The 26,980-nt window shown below is 37.4% G+C and overlaps 1 protein-coding gene across 5 annotated transcripts in view; it reads left to right on the forward strand.

The window, feature by feature from the left end:
- The window catches only part of LOC111053509 (E3 ubiquitin-protein ligase RFWD3-like), a 136,662-nt gene that overhangs the window by 60,405 nt on the left and 49,277 nt on the right, over positions 1-26,980 (forward strand). For all 5 annotated transcript variants that reach the window (XM_039430739.1, XM_039430738.1, XM_039430742.1 and 2 more), the window contains one exon: positions 1,011-1,206. In XM_039430739.1, the coding sequence (XP_039286673.1) occupies positions 1,011-1,206 (196 nt within the window). The remainder of the gene's footprint in view (positions 1-1,010; positions 1,207-26,980) is intronic.

Below are 26,980 nucleotides of genomic sequence, written 5' to 3' on the forward strand. Positions count from 1 at the left end.
TGCTGCTAGTGGAGCAGAATGACTTGAAATTTGATACTTGAGGTCCTTACACTATAATGATCCGACACGAACAATTTCCATCAAATGTAATTCAAAATGGCAGCTAAAATGACAACAATTATTTCAAAAACCGGGGTTTTCGCGATTTTCTTAAAAACGGCTCGAACGATTTTGATCAAATTCATACTTGAAATAGTCATTGATAAGTTCTATCAACTTCCACAAATCCCATATCTGTAAAAATTTCTAGAGCTCCGCCCCATATATGCAAAATTTTATTTTAGATTTCAAATTATCAGGCGTCAAAAAAAATTTCAACGAAAAATTTAAAATGGAAAAGATTGAGCATGAAAATCTCTACAATTGATGTATTGTAACATCTTCACCTAATATTGAAAATAGGCTCGAAATTCGAAAAAATGTCATTATTCAAATGCAAACTTAATGAGAGAGGCTACTGTTGATTCTATTGAATCATTCACTGGAAGAGCAGAATTGATCTCGTCAGTTGATCAATTTTAAATTATATTTTTTAAAACTCGACTTTTACACAGATGCGGTTTTCGCCGAATTTTTCATAACGGCAAGGAAAGTTGTGTGAAAATGTTTTTATTCTATGTTTTGTGAATTAAAGTTTGTTTAATGTTTTATCATCAATCTATCCAAATTTGAAATTGTTTGTTTCATTCTGATTTATAGTTCAGATTGATGATTTGGTGTAGAAATTAAAATGGACATAACCTACAAAATATTTGGACGATTTAAGACAAAATTAGGAAATAGACGAAGTTTTGGGCAATAGCCTGTTTTTTTCTTATCCAACTATTGTATTGTTTGCTCTATCCAATAAATAAATATGGTCTTTTGCTTATTCCAACTCACAACAGCATAGAAGTATCTTAATTTCAATTAATCATAAGCTGTTAGTTTGTCTGTCAGTGAATTAATTAATATATTTTACAAGTTCATTTAGTTGTAATTGAGATGAATGGTTTGCTGTGGTTTTGCAGATGACACAATGCTGTGGTCGTGCGGCTGGAGCTCATACAACCAGACCCAGCTGTACACGGGGTCGCAGAACGGCGTCGTGACGCTGTACGACACGCGGCAACCGGCACAAGTGCTGAGCACGTGGAAGTCGCCCAGTGACACGTCGCCGGTCATCGCGCTGTCCGCTCTCTACAACGGCGGTCTACTCTCTTGCAGGTTGGCTGGCTGTCTCTCTCTAATGCATCTATTGCTTTTCATACTTGGAACTGCACTAGGCCCCCCCCCACATTGCAACCAATCATTATGATTGGTTGAGTTGTCTGCAACATTCATTGAAAGAAGGATGAGGAAAATACATTAAAATATCTCTAAGCTATAATATATAGTCACCAGAAAAAGAAATATATTCTCTCTTACATTTACAAAAAAATGGAAAAGTGTAGAATGAAAAATAATACATACTAATAAACCCGGTAGCTCATTAATTTTCTCAAGTGTCCATAGTAGACAATCTCTATACAAATAGTCACCAGTAAAAAAAATATTCTCTTTTTACATTTACAAAAAATTAAAAAGTGTAGAATGAAAAATAATACATAATAACAAACCCGTTTAGCTTGTTGAAATTTTCAAGAATACATAGTAGACTATATACATAGTAGAATACCAGAGGAAGTATATGACAGAGAGTTTAGAGGATGACTCAATAAGCTTTCTTTATAAATTGAGACTATCTTCCAAGCTTCAAACTCGCACAACAGGTACGGCAGAAGAAGAGTTTGGTGCATTGAAAGAAGCAATACATACTGCAGCTGGAGAAGCTCTTGGCGAACGTGAAAAACAGGTAGGAAAAAAGAGAAACTCTTGGTGGACGGAAAGCATTGAGAAAATTGTTTCGGAGAAGAAAAGGCTTTACAACAACTGGCTAGTATCAAAGGATGAACAAGACAGAAAATTGTCCAATCCCAAGATTGGAAGCTTGGCTTTTTGACACCTATCCACAAGAAGAGACCACGTGATGACTGTGCAAATTATAGAGGTATCACAGTATTAGCTACAATGGGGAGACTGTACGGACGCATAATAAGAAAGAGAATTGAAAAAGAAATCAATATAGGAGAAGAACAAAGTGGATTTACCGCAGGACGCTCTTGTACTGACAATATGTTTACATTAAAACAACTCATTGAAAAGAGGAAACTGATGAATTAGGAAACCCACTTGATATTTATCGATCTGGAAAAAGCTTTTGATACTGTACCAATACAGAGACTTTTCGAAATTCTAGACAAATCAGCTATTAACGAACATTATATTTCTGCTGTCAAAGAAATTTACAAGGACCAAGAAAATGTTATAAAATTGGAAACAGAGTGTCAAAACCATTTGGTTCAAAAAAGGGCGTACGTCAAGGCTGTTGCCTCTCTCCAACCCTGTTCAAAATCTACCTTGAGGATATATTACAAGAATGGAAAAGAAAATGTAAATGAATGGGTATCCCAATAAATAACGAATATATTTACTCACTCTTGTTCGCTGATGATCACGTAATAATGGCTGGTGATGAACATGATATTCATTACATGATCAGGAAGCTTGCTGATTCTTATGAAGGAAATGGAATGAAAATAAATTTCAAGAAGACCAAATGCCTAGTCTCAGGAGGTACAGCTAAGGATCTACAAGTTGGAGATCATAAGGTGATGCAATGTGTTGAATATAAATACCTGGGCAGTGTAATATCATCAGAGAGCAATTCCAAGAGAGAGATCACAAGTAGAATTGGACAGGCTAGGCAGGCAACACAAACATTAAATTCCATACTTTGGTCCAAAAATATTACAAATCCCACAAAAATAAAAATGTATCATTCAATATTGTACAGAGTATATTGCTCTAAGGCTCTGAAACATGGGAATTAACAAAACGAGACACTCAAAGAATAAATGCTGTGGAAATGGATTTCTTGCGCCGGAGTTGTTGTGTTTCAAGGATGGATCGAGTGAGGAATACGGAGATAAAGAACAGAATAGGGAAACTGGACACAACAGTAGAGCAGATTGAAAAGAAGCGCCTTGTATGGTTAGGACATGCACAGAGGATGAGAGATGAGAGGTGGCCCAAAAAGATACTGAATTGGGATCCACCTGGGAAAAGAAGGAGAGGTAGACCGCCCGAACTGTGGAACAAACAGGTGTATACGTGTATGAGGAATAGAAATCTGGACCAGGGAGACTGGAATAATCGCAATAAATGGCAGATGGGATGTGAGAAACGGCTGGAGCTGTAAAATAGACTCGCTTATATAAATATAATACATAATAGACGTCACAAAGTAATCGCCGAAAATAATTTTGTACAAGAATAATTAAATTTGGAATTATGAAGATCTTACCGGAATTGCATCAAGTCTTTGAAATTTAATACCATAAGTGATTGTTACATCCTTTCTTTCCTTCTTTAGCCTTGCCTTTCTTCCTAGAATGGGATCAATCATCATGTAGGTTAGCTAAGGCTCATACATCTAAGTTAATAATTTATTTGAAACATGAACATAGAAGCCTGTTAGGAAATAGTAGTTTCCTAACAGCAGTTTTATAATAGGGGTCTTTTAAGTATTCCCATAGAGAAACAATAGCTTAAGTAGATATCCTATGGTATAGGGCGTTTATGTCGCAACTTTTACTGTTATCTCAAGCAGATTACTATCGATTATTGTCGATTTTTACTGTTTTGACCGGGTAAGAGTGTATGAACGGCACAATATGAGATACTACCAGCGTCACACAGATTCTCGGGAAAGAACTACGTGGACTATCGGCTTGAGATAACAGTAAAAGTTGCTGCATAAACGCCCTACACCATGGGATATCTACTTATACTATTGTTTCTGTATGGTATTTCCTAGTTGAGAGGCGTCCATGAGGATCAAAATTTCAAACACCCATAACTTTCGACACAATGCTCAGATTTCATTATTGTTTTTTCTATTTTTGCTCTTATAACTTTTTAAAAATCGATGCTGATTATGAGCTTATGGAGCATTGAATTCTCTGCAATTCGATGTATAATTTCACACTTTTACGCTATTTCCCTACAACTGCTGCAGCAGTTTCAGTGTTGTTGAGTGTGAAAAATCCAGTTTTGCAACAATAGACCAATTGACAAAAGAATTTGGAGGGGAATGTTTTGAACACAATTTTTGACTTTGCAGCTTTGTTGAGACTAGTTAGGAGGAGAACATATCAAAGGTTATTCTTAACTCATGTGCTAAGGGGATGAGGGTGGTTTAAAAGTTGCATTTTTCCTTCCACGCTCATATATTGAGAACAATGCGTTGAACCGACATAACTAACTATCCCAAAATATAGCTCGATAAATTCTCTACCCTTTCTGTTCAGTGGAATTTTGTGATATTCCTAACATGAGCTCTTTGAAATGATGTGTTATTTCACTATTCCAAGTTCACGTTCTATTGTTACCCTCTATACCCTCTTTTGAGAACGCGCCAACCAAGCTCCTTTTAAAACCACTTTCGAGCGGATTTACTGACGGCGTCAACTGAGCTCCTGAGAGAGGAGCTTTACTGACGGGGAGCTTGGTTGTCGTCAGCGTCCGAGGAGCTTAGTTGTCTACGATCCCGACAACTAGTCCCCTCCGAACCAGTAGGGGATTTACTGTCGGGGATACTGGTTGATGCAAGGAGCTTGGTTGTCCTCACCGAACCCGACAACCAAGCTCCTCGCACGCTCCTGAGTGCCGGAGTTTTCGCGAGTAAACTGACATACATATTTCATTCCTTAAATCACGCCTGGTTTTCTCAGTCATTCATCGCTTTTTTAAGAGTTAGATCACATTTTCCAAGAACCAATAGTTCAAACTTCATAATGAGGTTCAGCTTAGGTATTGGTTCATATTTTTATGTTCTTATCCACGAGCCATATTTCAAAACAACAAGCGAGTGAAGAAAGTTCAAAAAACCCTTTTGAGTGATATGATGTTCAAGTTGAATTCGGAAAGAGAAATAGTTTATTTTTTCATTTCATGTTTGCAGTGATTGAAGTGACAACATCATCAAGCTTTTCTTCTAATAATCTTCATAGAATGTGTGAAACAGTGTCTGTGATTGTACTACTTCCCCGTTTCAAGCTGGTTTCAATGTTCAATAATAATAATGAATGCCTTTATTGATTTTCAAATACATTACAAACAAATTGAATTTTGAAATAATAATTATTATGTTGGCTAATCACCCCATGGATTGATTCCGTCCGGGGGGAGATGTAAGTGACATGATAATATTCAATTTTAAAATAAAGTTAACATTATATTTGAGTTCAAGAATGTGCACTAATTTGAACAAGAAAAAAACAAATTTAAAAAACCAAATGATAGAAATTCAACACAGGTGAATTGTCTTTTCAGAATTTTCCTTCAGAAATTGAACATAAGTAATCTCGAAATTATTCTAAGAACATGGCCTCTTCACTACTCTTCTAAACTGTTATTTTTGCGGAACTACCATGCGCTATACTATAGACTCCATAAATAGCCTCCACTCGCTATACCAAATGTCAATGTCCTGATTAAAAATGAAATATGATCGCTAGTAAGCAGCCCAATTTTTAATTAGATGTAGTGATAATTTTCAATTAGGCACAATTTCTCAGTGATAAGGTGTTGTTTCACATACTTGAACCCTTTCGTTCTCTCTCAAAAGTCTGTGTTGTCAACTTTATTAGCGAATTCAGCTACATTGGAAGGTGCTACCTTCAAACATTCCAATTCCGTTACGGCATTATCCTACTAATTATTGACGTTCCGAAGGTTTTCTCCACTTTGACTTGCTGCGTTGTGGACGGAGAAGTTGTGTTATGTTGCTCCAGTTGTAGCTGCACCTCTTGCTGGGTTCTGTTCCTGATGGACGATTCTCTTACTTTTATGCGACGCAAAGAACGCTGATAGCGAGGCCTCTTCAAGTACTTGTTCAACGCGTCTCCTGTTAAATCATTCAAAGTAGCATAATTACCATTGATTAGAAGTCCAATTCCCTTGATTTTAACGTCATAGCCAGCATCCCGCAGTTGCTTCTGAGTTGAATATAACTTCTTCTTTTCCCTAGTTTCCTTGTCACAATCTGGATAGACAGATAGCTTACGAGTTTTTAATCTTGCCCCATATCTTAGAATATTCTGTCTCTTCATGCTTGATACCAATGGCAACATTATTGGGCGTTTGGTACCGGGACCAGCAGTTCCTAATCGTTTGACAAAATCTATATCTGTCTCTTTCAGTTCAACTTTCATTACACTATTACTTAAATCCAGTATTTTGTATCTGATCACGACTCTCACCCTCTTTCTCCTCCATACCGTAAAATATAACATTTTTCTCTCCGCATGGAATCAATTACTGCCCGTTGCCGCGATACCTCGAGTTTCAACCTATCATTCTCCTCAGTTAGCTTATCAATTCTTTTATTCTGCTCTTCAAGCAACCATGAAATATTCAATTCACTAATCACTCGCTTGATAATTGTGAGCGTGTTACTATTGATCTCATTTTTTATTTTCTCCAGCATTGCAAACATAACTTTCTCGCTTAATGTCATCCTAAATTCTGTTTAATACGATATAGCTAATTAGGATTTGTATTTATGTTAATCATTTGCAAATCGAGCACTCCGTAAACTCTTCAACTCAAAATCAAAACTAATTGCAAAAAAAAATAGGACTCTTGAGACAAAGAAAGCTGAGGGAGCGCCAAGAGAGCATTCAAGGCTTTTTGGAAGAAATAGGTAGCTCCTGAGATGACAGGCAAAGGTATCAGGTGTGAGAGAGGCTATGAATAAGTAATGTTGTATTATAAAACGAAATAACTTTAGAAATAAGAAGACAGTGCCCATCTAGAAAACAGTACTGAACCAAAAATTCAAAACTTACGCCAAAAGCCTGCGGACCATTTTTGGAGCGAGATAGCGTTGCAATAACAAAATCAAATTTTCAAATCAAATTCATTTATTGCCAAAAAGAAAACAAACAATAATTTACTCATACATATACATACACGAGCAAAAATTAAAATAAAATGTTCATAATACAATATTACACATACATGCATATACATGAGAGCAGAAAAAAACAATTATAAAATTTCTAGGCATCACCAGCAAAAAGAAAAATCTTTGCCAGCTGGTGAGAGTTGCTTAAAAAAAATCCTTAAAATAACTAGAAATTAAAACGAAAAGCTTTTTATAACAAAAGTAGACACAAAATATAATTTAAATCAATATACATTAAAAATGTGGTCCAAAGTAGAATAATTCACTCCTATATTGATAATTTATAAAAGGTCAGAATTCAGAGAAATACCAAACTGAAAACTAAAACAGAAAAAAAAACAAATCACAATGCTAGGTTCAAAGTGAAGAAATATTCACCTTCAATCCACTCTGTTATGCTCTTCTTCGATATTTTATCATTTAAATCAAAAGATATGTCATTTATTAATTTGCTGCTTGTGTAAATCAATTATCTTCTAATGAAGCTGAAACTGAAGCTGGTCTGAAACTGTAGACATGTTGATTTAATTTATGAAATTTGCTTTTATTTTTCAATAAGTATTCAAGTAAAGTTTTAACGTAGAGTTGTCCAATTGTAAATACATCAAATTCCTGGAAAATTAAATGAGTGGGGTATAATCTCGGTTTATTCAAAATGGATTCAATAATATTTTTTTGGACAATAAAAAGGTTGTTCAGGTGTACATCAAATGCTGCACCCCATATGACTACCCCATATTGTAAAACCGATTGTACTAAGGCATGATATACAGTTTTCAAGTTTTTGATGTTCAATATTTTGTTGAATTTATAGAATTTATATGATATATATTTAAATGTTTTACATAGAATAGATACATGAGGTTGCCAATTCAAGTTTTCATCAATTATTACTCCAAGATATTTTGTATTTTTGGCTTTTTGTATTTCTAAGCAATTACATTTTGAGCGGTCAGAGCAATTGGAGTGCAGTTTTAATTTAAAATGATTGTCCGGTTGTCCATGGGAAGTTGGTGAAAACGTTATAAATTTTGTTTTATTCACATTTAAACTCATGGTGTTTAAGTCAAGCCATTGCTTAAAATTTGGGATATATCTTGTAAGTAGCTTCTGAATAAATTTAAAGTAATTCCCCTAATTCCTATTTTGTGTAATTTTATGAAGTGTTTCATGTGGTATCGTGTCGAATGCTTTAGATAGGTCTAGAAATATTGACATGGTTTTATTTCTGTTATTTAAATTATCACTAATCTCATTTATGAAACAACATAATGCATCCTCTGTGCTTCTATTACTGTTCTGAACAAAGCTCAGGCTAGAGCTACCAGAGGACTGTAATTTACTATTCAAATTATCAAATACAAACAAGGAGCAAAATTTAATCTTCAATTTGAGCCAGGTTAATTGTACAGTTAAACTCTGCATTAATGAACAATAAAAAAGAGTAAAAACTCACCAGATTTAATCCAATTTTGTCTACTTGCCCTTCGAAGCCTTTATTAGGTGTTTTGATTAGATTCAGGGAGGAAAGAAATCTGGGAAAAAGACAGGTTTTCGCTTCCAGGCTGTTTTTTCACGTTCAACTTGCAGGCTCTGTATTGTATTTGAACAAAGCTCAAACTGGATTCTTTATAAATTCAAAATCCGATTCAAATTAATTCAATTCAACACTATTTACGCTGTTATATTTATAATTCACACACACTATACTCAAACAATTATCTACAAGAAATTTCCGATTGAAATTACATTACAAAATACAAACTCGGTCTTCACAACAAGACAACGGGCTGACAAGAACGACTGAACTAGGACGACTAATGGACGAAAGCAAGAAATGAAAGCCAGGCAAGCAGGACGGTTTGCGCATGCGCAAACACAGCTGCTATTCGCAGAACCAGTCTGGCATTTGGCGCTACAGTTCGAATGCTCTGGCCGGACCATACCCCTGCCTCTGAAAAACTATTTTTCAGCCAAGTTACAAAAACTGAAAAACCAAGGAAGGGAAAAATCCAGACATGACAAAAAGAAAAAACACCAACACCAAAAAACAACACAAAAGAAAAAAAATGCAACAATCACCACAACTATTGAGTTGGGAGTGGATATAATTGCATTATTACTAGGTCGAACACGGAAACAACGATTACACTTAAAGATACAAATATGAATAATAGAGCGAGCAGACAGTATCCAGAATTTCTGTCTGATCAAGGACAACAATAACGAAGGTCCAGCATGACAGTTCTTCTTGTGATGATAATCAATCAACATCGATACGAAAGTGTCGGATTTTGGTAAGATCATCTGATGACAAGTCTCAAATTCCAGTCCAGCATGAGACAAACGACCGCCGACGCGAATCACACCTTTATCAATGAATGGAGACAGGCGACGTAGGCGCATAGAACAATCTTCTCCCTTCTCTAATTGCCCAAATTCAGATGCAAAATGTATCTTCTGTACCACTTTACATAGATACCTCTCAGCAACATCGAAATCTGATTCTTCTGATTGGGGTAAGATTCGTAAGAATTTGAGAACAAGAATTACAATTCTCAAAAGACGACCATAATCCGAACAACGACCAATCAATGAATATACTGTATTGCTGTTACAATCAGGAGATTTTGTGACTGTCAACACTGACGGTTTTTTCGCCTCCGGTGGATCCACTATCTCTTCCATTTGAGTTCGGACGGGCCAATCGGATTCGTCCTCTGCTATCCATGATGGACCTGAGAGCCACAACGGAAAGTTCACAAACTCAACTGGTGATAAACCTCTAGACAAACAGTCAGCGGGATTTTCAATTCCGGCAACATGCATCCACTCCTGTATACAGGAATCCTGTATTTTTGCGACGCGATTACCAACAAAAGTTTGCCATTTCGCGGATGGAGCATTAATCCAACACAAGGTGACTGTAGAATCAGAGAGTGCGACAATATGAGACACATGACAACGTTCACTAATAATAGTGACTACTGAATTCATGAGTTCTGCCAACAAGAGTGCCGCACACAACTCCAAACGAGGTATTGAAACAACTTTAGATGGTGCTACCTTGGACTTTGAACACAATAATACAACTCTTGGCTCCTCGCTCTCCTTCTGTGACTTCACATAGATAACTGCACCATAACCAGACAATGATGCGTCACAAAAACCAATCAAACTGATGTGAGAATTCTGAAACAAACCAACGTGACGTGGAACAGCAAATTTCAATAATATAGGCAACTCTTTTTGACAATTCTCCCAAAGAGTGCATATAGACTCAGGCGGCTTCTCGTCCCAATCCACTCCTAATTTCCACAGTTTCTGGACAAGACATTTTAGAAATAATGTAAACGGTGACAAGAGACCAAGTGGATCATAGATACGAGCCATCACTGACAGAATAGAACGCTTAGTAGCGACGACCTCACCACACTTGACGGAAAACTGAAACAGATCAGTACTAGGTTACCAATTCAATCCCAAGATAGCCAAGGAGTTGTCTGCTTCGAAATCCTTGTACGAAAACGATTTCTCCTCCTCCGAGAATTTCTCCAACATTGATGGTGAATTTGAAGTCCACTTTGTGAGCGAGAAACCTCCTCCCTCAAACAGCTGCTTGGACTGCGCGCTGTCCAATACAGCTCCGCGGCCTCTGACTCTGTGGCGACAGATGTGACTAAGTCGTCCATGAACATGTCTCTTGGTATTCTCGCCTTGGCTGCTGGAAAACGATTTCCATCCTCCTCTACAAGCTGGTGGACGGTGCGAAGCGCCAAATATGGAGAGTTTGAAACACCAAAAACAACACAATTGAGCTGATAAATTTCGATCGGATCCTCCGGCGAAAATCTCCACAATACACGCTGATAACGACGGCAGGAATCCTCCACTAATATCTGTCGATACATTTGTTTAATGTCGGCAGTTAGTGCGATTGGGAACAAACTAAAATTATCTAACAAAACAAAAATGTCAGTCTGCAATTTGGGACCAGCATGAAGAATCTGGTTCAATGACAAACCCGATGATGTTCTGGAACCAGCATCAAATACAATTCGGATGGGCGTGGTAGTGCTGCTTGCTTTCACGATGGCGTGATGTGGTATGTAGTAACCACCTCGGTCTGTCTGATGTGCTACAAACGACATGTGACCCTGACGTAGGTAATCGATCAATATTTCATGATATGAAATACAAGTATTGCTGTCAAGCGCTAGTCGTCTCTCCAAAGTCAGCAGTCTGCGTTCGGCGACCGCATACGAATCTCCCGAGCTGCTGGGCGGCTCTGCAAATGACAAGGCAACAACAAAACGACCAGAATTTACACAATGTACAGACTTCCGAAAATTTACCTCACACTCCAACTCTTCCGGTTTCAGTTGACAGCTTGGTGCAGGGCACGATTCCAACTCCCAAAAACGTTCCACAAAACTATCCAACGATGGACTACTAACGAATGGACTACAGATGGCTGTAAAACAATTCGACACATTCGTTGTTGAAGTGAGAATCGGCGCTCTCCCCATCAGAATGTGACCAAAGACACTATTAACAGTCATCAATTCGTGCGATTCACCTATACTAGGACTCCCACGTAGCAAGTGAGGAACTAACTCCACACCAATGATGCCATCTATTCTACTAGGAAGGTAGAATTTGTCGTCAGCCAGTGTGAGATTTTCAAGATGATGAAGTTTGGATCTGTCGATTTCACAAGAAGGCAACTTGTCGATGATTCTATCTACCACTGTGGCATCCATCGAAAACTGACAGTAGGATCCAACTTCGACTGAATCGACACACAAGTACAACCTCAAACTTCACTAGTACCACCACCGAGTCCACGAACAACGGTTTTCATGGGCTGGAATGGTAGTCTCAAATGCCGACACAATTTGGCTGTAACGAAATGACACTGACTCCCGGTGTCAATCAAGAAATGAACATCACAAAGCTGATCATTACAATCTCGAATATGTGCAGTGACAGTCGACAACACAACGGTCGAATTTTCTACATCGTTGGATGTAGAACAACAACTAATAGGTGATGTTCCACCTGCCTTAGAGTTCGACGAGGACGCAACACCTTCATTGGAACTTGATCTGGAAAAGTGCAATAACGAATGATGAGATTCTCGACATTGAGCACACTGAGTTTTACTACGACAATCTCTACTCAAATGATCCACATCAAGACAACAAAAACAACAAAACTTTCCTTTAATCAAACAATAACGATCCCAAGGAGTCATTTTCAAGAAACTTGCACAATCTACTAACCGATGACCCGGTTTAGAGCACTTCAGACAATTTGGCTTTTTACCAGATGCATCGTTAGATGAATCATTAGATTGAACCACAAACACCTTTGATTTATTATCCTTTTTGTGCCTCATATTAAACGATTCAGTCTGTTTCTCATCAGAAGGAAGAGTCTTAATTTGCTTTTCAATGAATTTGACATAATCGGTATAAGTTGGCATAGCCTTGTCACGGACGGCCGATTCAAAATTTCTACGAGAACTTGGATCCAGCAATCTCAAGCCATGATAGAGGAATATCGAGTCTGACAAATCAGTGAGTCGCAATCTCTTCACTGCATTGATTGAACTGCAAAACCCATCCAAAATGGCAATACAACCTGCCTTTGATTCTGATTTTATTGGACAAAATTCAAAAATTTGTTTGAAATAGGCATCGACTTGCGCCCGTGGATCGTTATAGCGGGTCAATAATGCCTGCCAAATTATTTGATAATTATTAGCCAATGGTGGCAAATGATGACAAATATTTGCTGCTTGTCCAGTGAGTCTACTTACAAGATATTGAACCTTCTGCTGATCATTCAAACTCTTGTTGTCATGTACCAATGCCTTAAATAGTTCATAAAACACCGACCATTGAGTCTGGTTCCCATCAAATTTCGGAAGGTCGATTTTAGGCAGTACTGACTCGGACACGACCGGCTGTGCACTAGCTGCTGAAGCTGCCGAAGATTGAGCAATAGCATCAGTCGCCTCTTTCTGTTTGAGAGTGTTAGCCGCTACTTCAATATACTGAAACAGATCTAGATGTGAGTCGTTGAATGCTACAACATGGTCTTTATTCAACTCAAGTTCCAACTCATTAACCACTAATTCTGTCTTTTCATAATCCGAAATGGTCTGAGACACCCGAGGATACAAGATTAAAAATTGCTCAGCAACTTTTGGATCAGAGACATTTTTAGACAGGTCATAAATTTTTTGCAATGTAGCATACAATTGTTCCAGTTTAGCGCGATGCACCCTGATTTGTTTCTGTAATTTTTCCTCCATCTTGAACTCATACACAAAACAATTCAGCCCCGACAATACAAACAGACAAAAAAAACAAGAATGAGTTCAAAACTAAATGGAAGGAAGAATCACGACTAGTAAGTTATCAAAGTTAAACTTTGATTATCAATTCACAAGATAAGTTACTGCTGAAGACAAAACTATATGATTAGATAATGTTCTTCCAACAACTCACAAACAAATGATAACTTGTTGAATTGAACAAACAAAATCATGCTGTGATTAACCTTCACTAACATGTACAATACAAATGGACAATACAAAATCCAACAAACAAACAAATTCCCGAAAAAGAGCACAATGAGCCTAGTTTCAGGAAAATTACAATTTTAACTGAAATAAATTTAATTTCAGACAAATACAAATTGACAAGAAACCTTGCTCTTAGAACAAGGCTACAACAAACTAAGTTGAGCATGGATCAGACCATTCTCAACATGCCACTACTGGACAACTACAAAACTGCTTAAATCCAATGTGTGTGAATTAATCAACAAATTACAAATCTAAATTCATCACGGTTTGGAGGACCAGAAATGTTCTGAACAAAGCTCAGGCTAGAGCTACCAGAGGACTGTAATTTACTATTCAAATTATCAAATACAAACAAGGAGCAAAATTTAATCTTCAATTTGAGCCAGGTTAATTGTACAGTTAAACTCTGCATTAATGAACAATAAAAAAGAGCAAAAACTCACCAGATTTAATCCAATTTTGTCTACTTGCCCTTCGAAGCCTTTATTAGGTGTTTTGATCAGATTCAGGGAGGAAAGAAATCTGGGAAAAAGACAGGTTTTCGCTTCCAGGCTGTTTTTTCACGTTCAACTTGCAGGCTCTGTATTGTATTTGAACAAAGCTCAAACTGGATTCTTTATAAATTCAAATCCGATTCAAATTAATTCAATTCAACACTATTTACGCTGTTATATTTATTTATTCACACACACTATACTCAAACAATTATCTACAAGAAATCTCCGATTGAAATTACATTACAAAATACAAACTCGGTCTTCACAACAAGACAATGGGCTGACAAGAATGACTGAACTAGGACGACTAATGGACGAAAGCAAGAAATGAAAACCAGGCAAGCAGGATGGTTTGCGCGTGCGCAAACACAGCTGCTATTTGCAGAACCAGTCTGGCATTTGGCACTACAGTTCGAATGCTCTGGCCGGACCAATTACTTTGAAAACAAAATTGACATTTCTCTATTATATCGTGCTTGTATAAAAAATTTATTAGTCTTACTTTAATTAGTTTTACAACAATTCTAGCTAAATTACTGAGAAGGCTGATTGGCCTGTAGTTATTTTCTTTAGTTTTGTCACCACCTTCAAATAATGGTTTTGGTTTAGCAATTTTGAAATGATCAGGGAATATACCTGTAACAAAAATTTTATTTGTAATGTCTGCTATGGGTGAAGCAATAAGTGGAGCAATTTGCTTCAGAATGCTGACTTCTTGAATCCATATCGCACTCTGAGTTCCGTGTCCTGGGATCCTGTTTATAATAGTCAGGAGGTTGAAATTGCTGTAGAGGAATTTTACAAGATCCTGTATATGTGTTTGGATGCTAATGTTCCTGTGGTCAGTCAATACAAGCACTCAAAATACCCTCCCTGGTTCTCTCGGGACATAGTGAGTGATCTAAAGCTTAAAAATAGGTTGAGTAGGAAGCAGAGCTACTCCAGGTACCACGATGAGCAGTTCAAACTTGTGCGATCCCGAGTCAAAGCTAAGATAGCAACAGCCTACTCGAGCTATGTAAGATCTGTTGAAGAGAGGGTTGGTTGTGACCTAAGGGAGTTCTGGAAATATGTGAACAACAAGCGTTTCTCTCATCTAAACGAAGAATTTATCAAGCATAATGATAGGATATACAGGGTGCTGATACTGCTAATGCTTTTGCTGATCTGTTTTCGTCCAATGCTTCAGCAATGGATGCTGAACCCTTGGTGGACTCTGGGAGGATTGCCGGACAGACTCCTTGTGATCCCTTTAGTCTCACCCACATTTCAAGGGAGGATGTGGTTGATGCAATTAAGTTGCTCAACTCTCGTGCTACTGGAGGCCCTGATAAGATACCCGCCTTTGTTGTCAAGGGTTGCTGGGAATTTTTGTGTGGCCCATTGCATTACATTTTCAATTTGTGTGTTTGTAAGTCCGAATTTCCTGGGGTCTGGAAGTGCTCACGGGTGACACCAGTGTTCAAGTCTGGAAACAGGTCTTTTGCTAGTAATTATAGACCAATTGCAATTTTAAATGTCTTTGCAAAGATTTTTGAGAGGATCCTGTACAAGCAAATATTTTCATATGTACAACTCAGGATTGTTCAATCCCAACACGGTTTCCTCCCTGGTCGTTCAATGGTAACGAACCTTCTAGAGTTTGTTGACAAGGTGTCGAGGGTTTTGGATGCTGGGGGTCGTGTTGATGTGATATATACGGACTTCTCTAAGGCCTTTGATACTTTGGATCACGGTATTCTGCTCGATAGAATGGAGTGTCTCGGGTTTGATGAGGGTGCTTTGGTCTTTTTGAGGAGTTACCTTTCAAATAGAGTTCAATTTGTCTGCTTCAATCATTGTCAATCCGAGCCCTACTGTTGCACTTCAGGGGTACCACAGGGTTCCAATCTTGGTCCTTTGTTGTTTTTGTTATATGTGAATGGCCTTCCTAGTGTGCTGAATAGCTCGGAGTGCCTCATGTTTGCAGATGATACCAAAATATTTAGACAGATTAGGTCTGTTGATGACTGTTCGTTGCTTCAAAAAGATATTGATGCACTGCAGAAGTGGTGTTTGGAATCAAGACTCACGCTGAATGTGGCAAAATGTAAGGTGGTATCGTTTACCAGACAGAGGGAACCTTTCCATTATGGCTACAATATTGGTAATATTTTGTTGGACCATTCGCAAGAGTATAGGGATCTGGGAGTGATTATGGATGCTCATATGGATTTTGATAAGCACATTGAACACCTGTTATCAAAGTGCAATCAGATGATGGGCTTTGTTTTTAGAACTTGCTCAAGCTTCGAGAGGTGGGAGCCCATTTTATACTTGTTCAAGTCTTTGATTCGAAGCCAGCTTGAGTATGCAGCGCCGGTCTGGAGTCCTTATCAGATCACCTATGTAATAAAACTTGAGAGAATGCAAAATAAATTTCTAAGATTCCTCTTCTTCAAAAAATTCGGGCATTCCTGTGAGAGGGGTTTTCCTACACGTCGATTAAGATCATTGTTTGAAGTTGATGCTCTTAAGCTCAGGAGAGAGGTATCATCTTTGATTCTTTTCCGTAAGATACTAATGAATGAGGTTGATTCTTCTTATCTCCTGGGAAGAATTGGATTCGCCGTGCCCACTCTCAGGCGAAGATGGCATTCCCTATTCGCGGTACAGAGGTGTAGGACATTTAATGCATATTTTTCCCCCCTCAACCACATGCCAAGATTGTTGAATGGACTTGGCTGTGGGGTGGACGTGTTTTCTGATGGCCCATTAAGTTTCAAGCACACAATAACGATGCTTCTGAGAGAGAATCAGAATAACTGAATTTTTAATCAGCAACCATAATTTTCGCTGATATTTCTATCATTGTTAAAATATGTCACTCTTTAAATATTATTTTTCTTTATTTGCACATTCAAACTCATTTTATTCTTACTTTCCCCTTATTTTCAAAGTTTTTTGCTGGCAGTTATCATTATCGCCCTCATCCTATCATTCATATGAGACTGCTTGCTCTCTCATCATCTTTATTGAAAGCACCTCTCCTTCATCACTTCATATATTCATTTTCACCATCACTTTCACCATCAACTCTATCAAGGAATATTTAAGAAGTAGTTTTCTTAGTATTATTTTCTTTCTTTTCAAACGTTAGTTTTAGTATCTTTTTTTTTTGTTTTGATTGAATTGTATACTGTACTTATTGTTGTGTTAAGGAAACATTTTTGGGTCATTACCTGTTGTTTCCGATGTGATATTGTGAATAAATAATAATAATAATAAAGAATGAAGTTTGATATGTTATCAATCCCAGGGCTAGCATTATTTTTTAATTTATGAATTGTTTCTTCTACATCAGAAGGGCCAACTGGAGTTAAGAAACAAGAGTTTTGAAGGGGTAGAAAAATTATTAAATTCCAAATTCGTTGGATTTCCACTTTTTGGTATGGCTCCCGCCTGTCTAGAACCTATGCTAGCAAAGAAGCTATTCAGTGTGGATGCTTCTATATTAATCTTTTCATTTGAGATACTTTTTTCGTCTATGATTTCATTAATATATTTCCAGAGGTTTCTAGGATTTTGACTGCTTTTATTTATTGCATTTGAATAATAGTTATATTTTGTTGAACAAACAACAGCTGTTGGCTGTAATCAACCGTTAGTAGAATTCGGCAGTTTGGGAGGAGGGTGAGGAAACGATGACCCTCTACTCCACCCACTCATCACTCTTAAATGAAGATAAGATAAATTCTTCAACGAAAATGGTGGCTTCTTCAATCCTTGTGATTCTGAGCGAAGTGATCATAATGAAAAAACGGCTATATCTCTGTTAATACAATCTTTAATCTCCATTCGTAGGACCATTAGCCAGCCAGATGAGCTGAGTAGGTCATCACATCAATATACAATTTTACATAAATGGTTTTGACAACACTGTCACGTCAAAAAATAAAACATAATGGCATAGATGGCTAAACACGGTGATGGCCTCTAAATGTCAACTATAGACTCCTGAAAAAATTCACTCAAGGAGTAGTATGGTCTGGCACGCAGCCAGGACTTGAGTCTCCTCCTAAACTCACTGTCACTCAAATGACGCACAGATGGAGGTAGCATATTAAACATTTTAATAGCGATATTCGGATAACAGTTTTGAGCCTTACTTAGCCTACATCAAGGAACATTGACGTCAAGAGCAGTTTGAAGTGAGTAGGCACTCTGCAACCCCCTCAGATTCCTAATACCAACCAGGGAAGCAAAGATAAACTGGCTAAAAACTGTGAGAATCCCGAGTCTAGCGAAGAGTGGCCACAGTGCTCCAGATGACCACTGGAAGACAATATCCGAACTGCCTTCTTCTGCAGCAGAAGAATACTCTCACAGTGTGAAGAGTGTCCCCACAGCAGTATTCCATAGATAATGTGGCTATGGAACAGTGAATAATAGGCCATAATCAAATGCTCCTCAATCAGCAAGCACCCAAGTCTTCTCAACAGGTAGATTACACGAGACAATCTTCTGCATACAGCATCCACATGAGCACTCCATGTTGACTTTGGATTGATGTTAAATCACAGAAGCTTCACCGGTTCATTCAGTGAATGATTGAAGTGGTTTCTCAGAGTGCACATGCTATTCTGTGTCTTGCCGACGTTGAGCAACAACTTGTTCTCCTGAAACCAGCGTTCTGCACCAGAGAAGGACTCCTTCAACTCAAGGGTGGCAGCTGCGAGGATCCTCTTCCAACAAGGGTTGTGTCGCCCGCAAACAGCAACTCACTTCCGCCGACTCTCAAATCGTTCCTATGCAGAATGAACAGGACCGGCCCCAGAACATAGCCCTGCGGTACCCCATGCCGTACATGCAGCTCATCAGATGATGCACCCCCCAACATTCACTATCTGCCTTCTGTCAGAAAGATAGGACTTGAAAGTGTCAGCAACAATGTCCGTTATACCATACAGACTCAACTTTCCAAGGAGAAGCTCATGAGACACACAGTCAAAAAGCACGTGACAGGTCACACAGTCTCTATGCCACAGAATCTCCACTCTCAAATGCATCAATGACTTCATTGATCAGGGCTAGCAGGGCGGTTTGTGTGGACTTGGACTTTTTAAAGCCATGTTGTCTATCAGACAGCAAACTATTCCTCTCAAGATGGTCCTTCATGGCAACCTCTAAGATTTTCCCGAGTAAGGGGGTAACAGTAATTAGTCGGAAGTTATTCTTGTTCTTCTCATCTCCCTTTTTGTATATAGGGTACAGTTTTACCCAACTTCAAACAATTCGGAAAGTAGCCCAGTTTAAGACATTGACTAAAGACACTGGCAAGATGAGGTGCCATCTCATCAACCACTGATTTCAAGAATGCCACAGTAAATCAATAGATGTCCTAAAAAGGTGAATTTTTAAAAGCAGTCACTATTTTCAATACATCATTGCTCGAGACTTTCCTCCATACAGATGAAACAGCGGGTTGTGCTTCTACATCTCCAACATCATTTGGCTGAGTCACTGGAATCTGTTGAAGAATGGCCTCCACGGAGTTTAGATAGTGACTGTTCATAACATCTGGACTGAAATCACATTGATGCTGTGTAGACGCTCTGCACTTGTTCATAAGCTTCTAGGCCGATTTACATGGGTTCTGAAAGTCAAGTATAGCATCAGCATTTTTCCTCTTAACTGCTTGGTCCACCTCCCGATTTAAAAGCTTCCATGCCCCTAAATACCTGCTAAAAGCTACTTCTTTAGCCATCCTGTCCTGAGTTAACTCATAGTTCTGGTACAGAAGAGATACAGCAAACTTGTACACGTTCAATTCATATGAGAACCAGTCTCCAACATTTTTCCTTCTAGTTCTCCTGGTCTGGGCATGAGAACTCATCCGCCACTTCTCGACTTGACTGGAAAAATAGAATCAAAAACACTGATAATTTCACAGAAAAATTTATCAATTGTTACAGTAGACGCCTGGTCATCATGTAAAATGGGCACAATCTCATTTCTAAAAATCTGAATGAAATGATGAACAACATCTAGATTGATTTTCCTGTAACAGAACTCATAATCAGCATGCCAATCCGTGACCTTCTCGAACTGAGTACCAACAAGCAGTTTTACAACAACGGCAATATGATCCGCAACCTGGGGATTTACCACACTGACTTCAAAATCACCTTTGCTTAGATTAGTTGCAACATTGTCGATGCAATTTGGACCTATAGTTGGGAGTCTATTGCAAAAATGTAGGTTGAAACTCCGGAGCAAATTTTCAAGTTTGTACTGCGTTGGTAGACTGTGATTGAAATGAATATTAAAATCACTACCCACAATAATCTGCATGGTACGGCGTGTGTTCGTGAGTGAAGTAATCCTTACAATATTTCACTCCACCTTGTTTTTTTTTTTGTTTTTTTTTTAGGAAAATTGGTTGTTTTGTTCGGGTTTGCAAACAAAGGATGTCGTTTCTGTATGTGCAGGTTTAACTTCGTTTTTAAATTATAGTAATAGGGACACAAGTTGAGAATAAAATTGAAATACATATGTTTTCACTGTAGTGAGGTGCAGGTAGGGATGTCAATCCCGGGATCTCGGTCTAATTTTGATCGCAGTATTTTTCAGCGTCAATCCGGGATTTTCGGAATTAGAAAACCTGAGATTGTGAATCGTATTTTTCTAAAAACAATTCAATATAGAATTCATTTACGGTACGGTGATGAATATGAGTTTTGCATAACCTAATTTATTGTTCCAAGTGTTTGACTAATTTATTCTACAGGCGCAGCCTACAGTTGCATATTATACATAAAATACTGTACTCTGTACTGGCTAAATAGAATTCGCATTATCAGTTCGCATCATTTACAGAATGGTTGTTAATCGGTTGTTATGTCTCTACGTTTGTTTCTGTTTACACAGCACCACAATTACCAGTCTAGATGGCGCAATATTTGCAATAGTGCTGATGTCATTTCCCTGAAATGCACTCAGAACTTTGAAAAGATTTCAGCAATCAGAAAAAAGAAGCACCATCTATTCACTCTCTGTCTAATTATACCTTTTCTCTTCTCTTTCTCTATCATAAGTAGAATATCTAGTTGAAGTAAATATCTAGTTGGCTCTTCGAAATTCCACCTTGTTCAGCTTTTAAAAAAAGTTACTCCTAATCTTGAAAACATTTATAGAAAAAGAATGTTTTATTTTTATATTTTTCCATTTCAATATCCTCTCCCTCTATAATGATCCCTTTTTCATCTCCACACACTGTTACTGAACATGTAATTGAGGAGGAACAATTGGTTAAAAATGCATGAAACTGATTTTACCAGTCCCGGGATCCTGGGATTGATATTGGATAATCCAGAAATACCGGGATCAGTCCCGGAATTGACATTCCTAGGTACAGGTTATAATGGCATTATTTGATTAGGATTAATGTTGCTATCCTTGTCTTATCATTGAACAAAGCAGATAGCGTTATCCTTTTCTAGTTCTGCAAGATGGCTATATCCTATACTATTAAACGAACAACTTCTGTTTATATGTTTGGATGTTTAGATGTTTGTATTACACCAGATCTCGAAAACGGCTATAACGATTCTCACAAGGTTTATAATATAAAGATTCGATTGCATTAAGTCTCATCCCTGGGAAAAACTCGCTGAAGGACATTAAAAGGATAAATTATCATTTATTCTAGGAAAAACAGATGATAATAATTATTTCGTTGTCTGTTGGTGATGGAAGTGAGTGAGCACAGGTATAGCCCACGTCAGCACAGGTAGGGCTCCTTCACCAATAAAAACACTAGCTGATATAAATCAGCTGAAATCAACGAATTTTAATTGGTGTAGGAGCAATACCTACTATTACTTCTATAGTAATTGTAGGTATTGGTAGGAGCCCTACCTGTGCTGACATCACACGAATGCACTACGGCTTTGTTTACGGAGGTAGTGGTTCATGTGTGTGGGACTGTGTCAAAATTATGACTCAGCTGTTGAACTTTTGTAATCATTCAATCAGGTAGTTAGTGCCGGTTGCAACAAAGCCGGGTTATTTTCAATCCTGATTAATTCCAGTAGATCCATCTTTTTTGAAATGGTCTTCTCTGCATTGGTTCACGTGAAGTTAATCAGGATTAAAATTTAACCGGCTTTTGTGCAACTGGGCCTTTGTGAGGGAAATTTTTGCATTCCTCTGGGAATTAATCTCAATCCACTGTGATTAGATAGAACATTTCTGTATTAATGTTATTATTATTATTTCTTCTTTCATAATAAATTTTTTATGCTTTTGTACTCCAGAGCGAAGCTCAGTCCCCGATATTCGTACTCTAACTATGTAGATATATAATTAAGTAACAAAATATTTTATCTCAATTATGAAATTATATTATTTTATCAGTGAAAAGTATACTTTCCCAACAAATAAAATATAATTGATTATTTCTAACCAGAATGAACAGTTAATATTACATCGAATATATCAGTATCGAACAAGGACTCTCTCCTATCTTCCTCCACTGCCATTATAACGTGGTCCTCACTGTCCTAACAAAGTAAAACAATCTTGGTCTTCAAACACCGATTATCATTTCATTATGCTTTAATTTAATAACGTCTGTATCAAATGCGGTTTCATTGTTAAAAACTACAAATTCGTCAACATATTGTTAGATTCTTGTAGATGTAGCCTTGTCTCATAAGTGATGTACGGTATGTCATTGACTTATTTGTTACACATAAGTTTCTCATCCTATCACTTTGAACAAAAACTATTATAATTCACAATCTGTATGGTAAATTACTGTTTGTTTTTTCTTTTCAATTCTGAAAATAAAGTTTTATCTTGTACACAATATTTTGTACTTTTCCTGAAGGATAGGACAAAATCATAATTGTTATCATAGTCAGTGTATGTTCGGGATTGAGGATATTGAAGAAATAAAAGGAGTAGAGAATAAGACTGTATTAAAATGGTGGACCAGAGGAAGGGGTGAGGATACCACAAAACGCGATGCGAGGAGAAAAATAATTAAATTTATAAATGAATCTAAATACCTTGATATTGTTCCTTGTCACCATATGTAGTTGAAGCGTTGGTTCGTTGGTGTGGCCACACGTAGCATCGATGATTAATGTCTTGAAGCACTTTTAGGTATTCCATTATTTGCGGTAAAAGGTCGGAAATGAGGTGGAACAATATTGCAGGAAGGATTGAGGTATGAGTTACAGTTTGTCACGGCCGGTATAATAATTTATCATAATAAGAATTAAATGAGGTTTTCCCACAATACTGGTAATAATAAGAGGTTATAACTAGAGTGGTTTAAACGAGAATGGTTTAGAAGTTTCTCCTAACAGTCACTTGCTAGGAATGCAAAAACAGGGACGCTTCCACTGAACGCATGTCTGGTCTGGCGGCAGCAGCCGAACGAAACAGTCGCTTCTTATCGTTTCGATTAGAAATACGGATGAAACAGTGAAAGTGAGATAGGAGCCTTCTGACTGTGCTGCATAACCAAAAAGTGATTTCGAAAACAACGGTTTATTGTGTGTAAATACAGGAATTTCAATTATATACCTATTTGTGGGATCTTAAAAGTTTATATTATCATAATGTCGGTGTGCGGGAAGTGCCAGCAAACAGTAGTTAGGGCGGAGAAGGATAAAATAGAGTGTAATAGATGCGCTACTCTTTTTCACGGAAAGTGTGTGGATTTAACAGCTACTGAGATTGAGTTGCTGAGTAAAAAACCTTGGTCATGTGTGGATTGCGAGAAGGATTTTCGTTTAGCTCGTGCAAGCGATTTTTCAACTCCAGTTAGGGTGACTGATAATGTGATGAATAGTTTGTCTGTTTCTGAACTGACTGTTGATTCTTTGAATAAAATTCTCGCGAAGTTCAAGGACGACATACTGGCTGGTCAAGACAGGATTTACAATGAACTTTCGGCATCAGTGAGGGAGTGTAAGGATAAGTTAACTGAGTTTGGCAATGTTTTGCGTACACAGGACGATCTTATTAGAACACAAAATGAAGTCATTCAACAACTGCGAACGGAAAATGAACTCTTGAAAAATAAGGTAATTGACTTGGATGCTCGTGTCGATGACCAGGAGCAATACTCACGGCGAAACACGCTTGAGATTTTCGGTATTCCCGAGTCTCGGGGTGAGAACGTGGAGGGGCTGGTCTTGGACGTGTGTAAGGAGCTGGGATTGAACTTCAGTGCTGATGCAATAAGCGTTGCGCATCGCTTGAAAAAATTCGGTAACCAGCGTTCGGCGGGTATTATTGTAAAATTTGTGCGGAGGAAGGATGCAGATGAACTTTTAAAAAAGCGCAAGGAGAAGCGTAATTTGGCGGCGCAAAATATTGGGTTTCCTGGAACAAAAGCCCAATATTCATAGATCAATCATTATCTCCGGGACGTCGTAAATTGTTTGCGGCGGCAAGGAAAGTCAGGACACAAAAAAAACTTCGCTATGTGTGGATCGACCGATCAGGGGTAATCAAATTGAGAGCGACCGAAACTAGCAAGGTGGTCTCCATAAAAACCGAACAAGATCTAAGTGTGTTTGAATCTGACAAATAGAAAAAGACGTCTTATAGATGATTTAGTTCATATTTCAAATTTGTTTATTAGTTTACGGAGTGGAATGTTTTATTTTGTTGTAGGTATGCTTTTTTAATGCCGTATACACAGCATTTTATATATATATAATAGTAAAAAGACTATAGTAACACGCGAATGAACTCACATCTCTTTTTCTTTATAGTATATTGTAAGATCTAGTCGAGCAATTTCTTTTATTTTTGTCCGTTATGTACCATGCTTATCCTTTCTTTTATGTACTGTAAATTTCGCAATCAATATTCATGTTATCCTAATAATAATATGAATATAATTTATTCACTGCAGCTGATAATAAACTGTACTACTGAAGGCAATCAGGTGGGAGGATACACCGTTATACTTATTGCTTGAGTCGATGATAGATAGAGGTGCTCATTGTTGGATATTTCATTTCTATCTCTGTAGATTGATAGCAGCTGTTGGATTGGAGGGAGAATAGTGAGCTCTAAAATAATCATGACTGATATTCTTATCGTTACAGTAGCATTCCATTCCATCTGAACCGAGCTCGTAAACAAGCGCTTAATTCTTTTCTAAATGAGCTGTAAACGGTATTATTTCATAGGGCAGCACAGCTTAGTTGCTTCTATTTTGTTTTGTTTCTCTTGTTGTTTATTAAATTTCATATATATTTTTTTAAGTAGTTTTACATTATTCATATAGTTATATTAGTTTTGTTATCTACTATACAGATAGGAGTAGTATACTTATGATTAGGAACGAAAGAGAACTAGATAATCTTAATAATGTTGTTTGTCAGGAATATGATAGTTTCTCTAGTTTCAATAATTTTTTTCAAGGTGGTGATGACAATCTAAGAATTTTTCATGTTAATATTAGAAGCTACAACAATAATTTTGATGATTTAATGGTAGGAATGAGTAGCTTAAAAGAGAGTTTCGATCTTATAATTTTAACAGAAACTTGGCTAAGTGAGGATGATATAGGACAAAACTTGGATGGTTATGATGTGATAAGGACACAGAAGAAGGTCAACCGAAATGATGGTGTTCTTATTTATGCGAAGAAGTCTCTTGCGGCGGTAGGCTGTGATGTAGAAATAGGAGGAGTCATAGCAATTGATTTGAATTTTAAATACCACAATAAACCTTATAATATAATCGCGGCCTATAGAACTCATGAATCATACGTTTATACATTTATTGACGAACTGAAACTTTATTTTGCTCAACTGAATAATACATCTAAGTCCATCATTTTTATAGGAGATATAAATATAGACATATTACAGAGGGACGCCAAATCAGAACTCTACCTTGACACATTGTATGATGCTGGATTTATGTCCTGCATTGATAAGCCCACTAGAGTATCCACAATCACAGGTAGTAGCACGTGTCTTGATCACATATTATCAAACAGTCAAGTAATGGCTTTAGGCCTATCCATACCGGTATTCTCCGGGTTGATATAACTGACCATTTCGGAATTGCAATTGAGATTATCACAAATGAGCAGACAAAGTTAATTCAGGACAAGGTAAATTTTTTCATTAATAAACAATGTTTAATAGCTGAATTGGAAAGGCAAAGTTGGGAGAGTGTAACTAATGTTCATGATGTTAATCAGTCCGCGAGCAGCTTTTTTGATATCATTGCGAACGCCATAGATAATTCGAAAAAAATATTAAAAAAGCCTAATGCGAAAAGTAAGCGACTCAAGCCTTGGATAACTCAAGATTTGGTTCGTTTGATAAGAGAGAGAGATAAATTAGGAAAACAGTTAAGAAGGCAACCTACTGATGTTCAATTGCAAAGAAAATTTAAGGACTTTAGGAATGAGTTACATACTTTGATAAGGACAGCCAAAAAAGATTATTACCGAAGTAGGATAAATGAAAGTAAGAATGATCCGAAATTTTTCTGGCAAACAGTTAATGAAATAGCAGGCAGGATAAATACAAAAGATTCATTTCCTTTTGAAGGTTTCTCGAATGATTTAGATATTAGCGGAACAACAGACATAAGAGAGGCAGTTGCTGATAAATTTAATAAATATTTTTCTTCAATTGGAGGTGTTCTGGCAGATAAAATCAGAGAAAGAATAGGCGATCCAATAGATGATTTTGATCAGAACTATATATGTAATTCTCAATTCATCCTACAGCCTGTAACCGATGACGATATAACACAGATTGCAAATGAATTGAGGGGTGGATCAGCTCCAGGACATGATAATAT

The sequence above is a fragment of the Nilaparvata lugens genome, chromosome 6, assembly GCF_014356525.2.
Source record: "Nilaparvata lugens isolate BPH chromosome 6, ASM1435652v1, whole genome shotgun sequence".
In the NCBI taxonomy this organism is placed as follows: domain Eukaryota; kingdom Metazoa; phylum Arthropoda; class Insecta; order Hemiptera; family Delphacidae; genus Nilaparvata; species Nilaparvata lugens.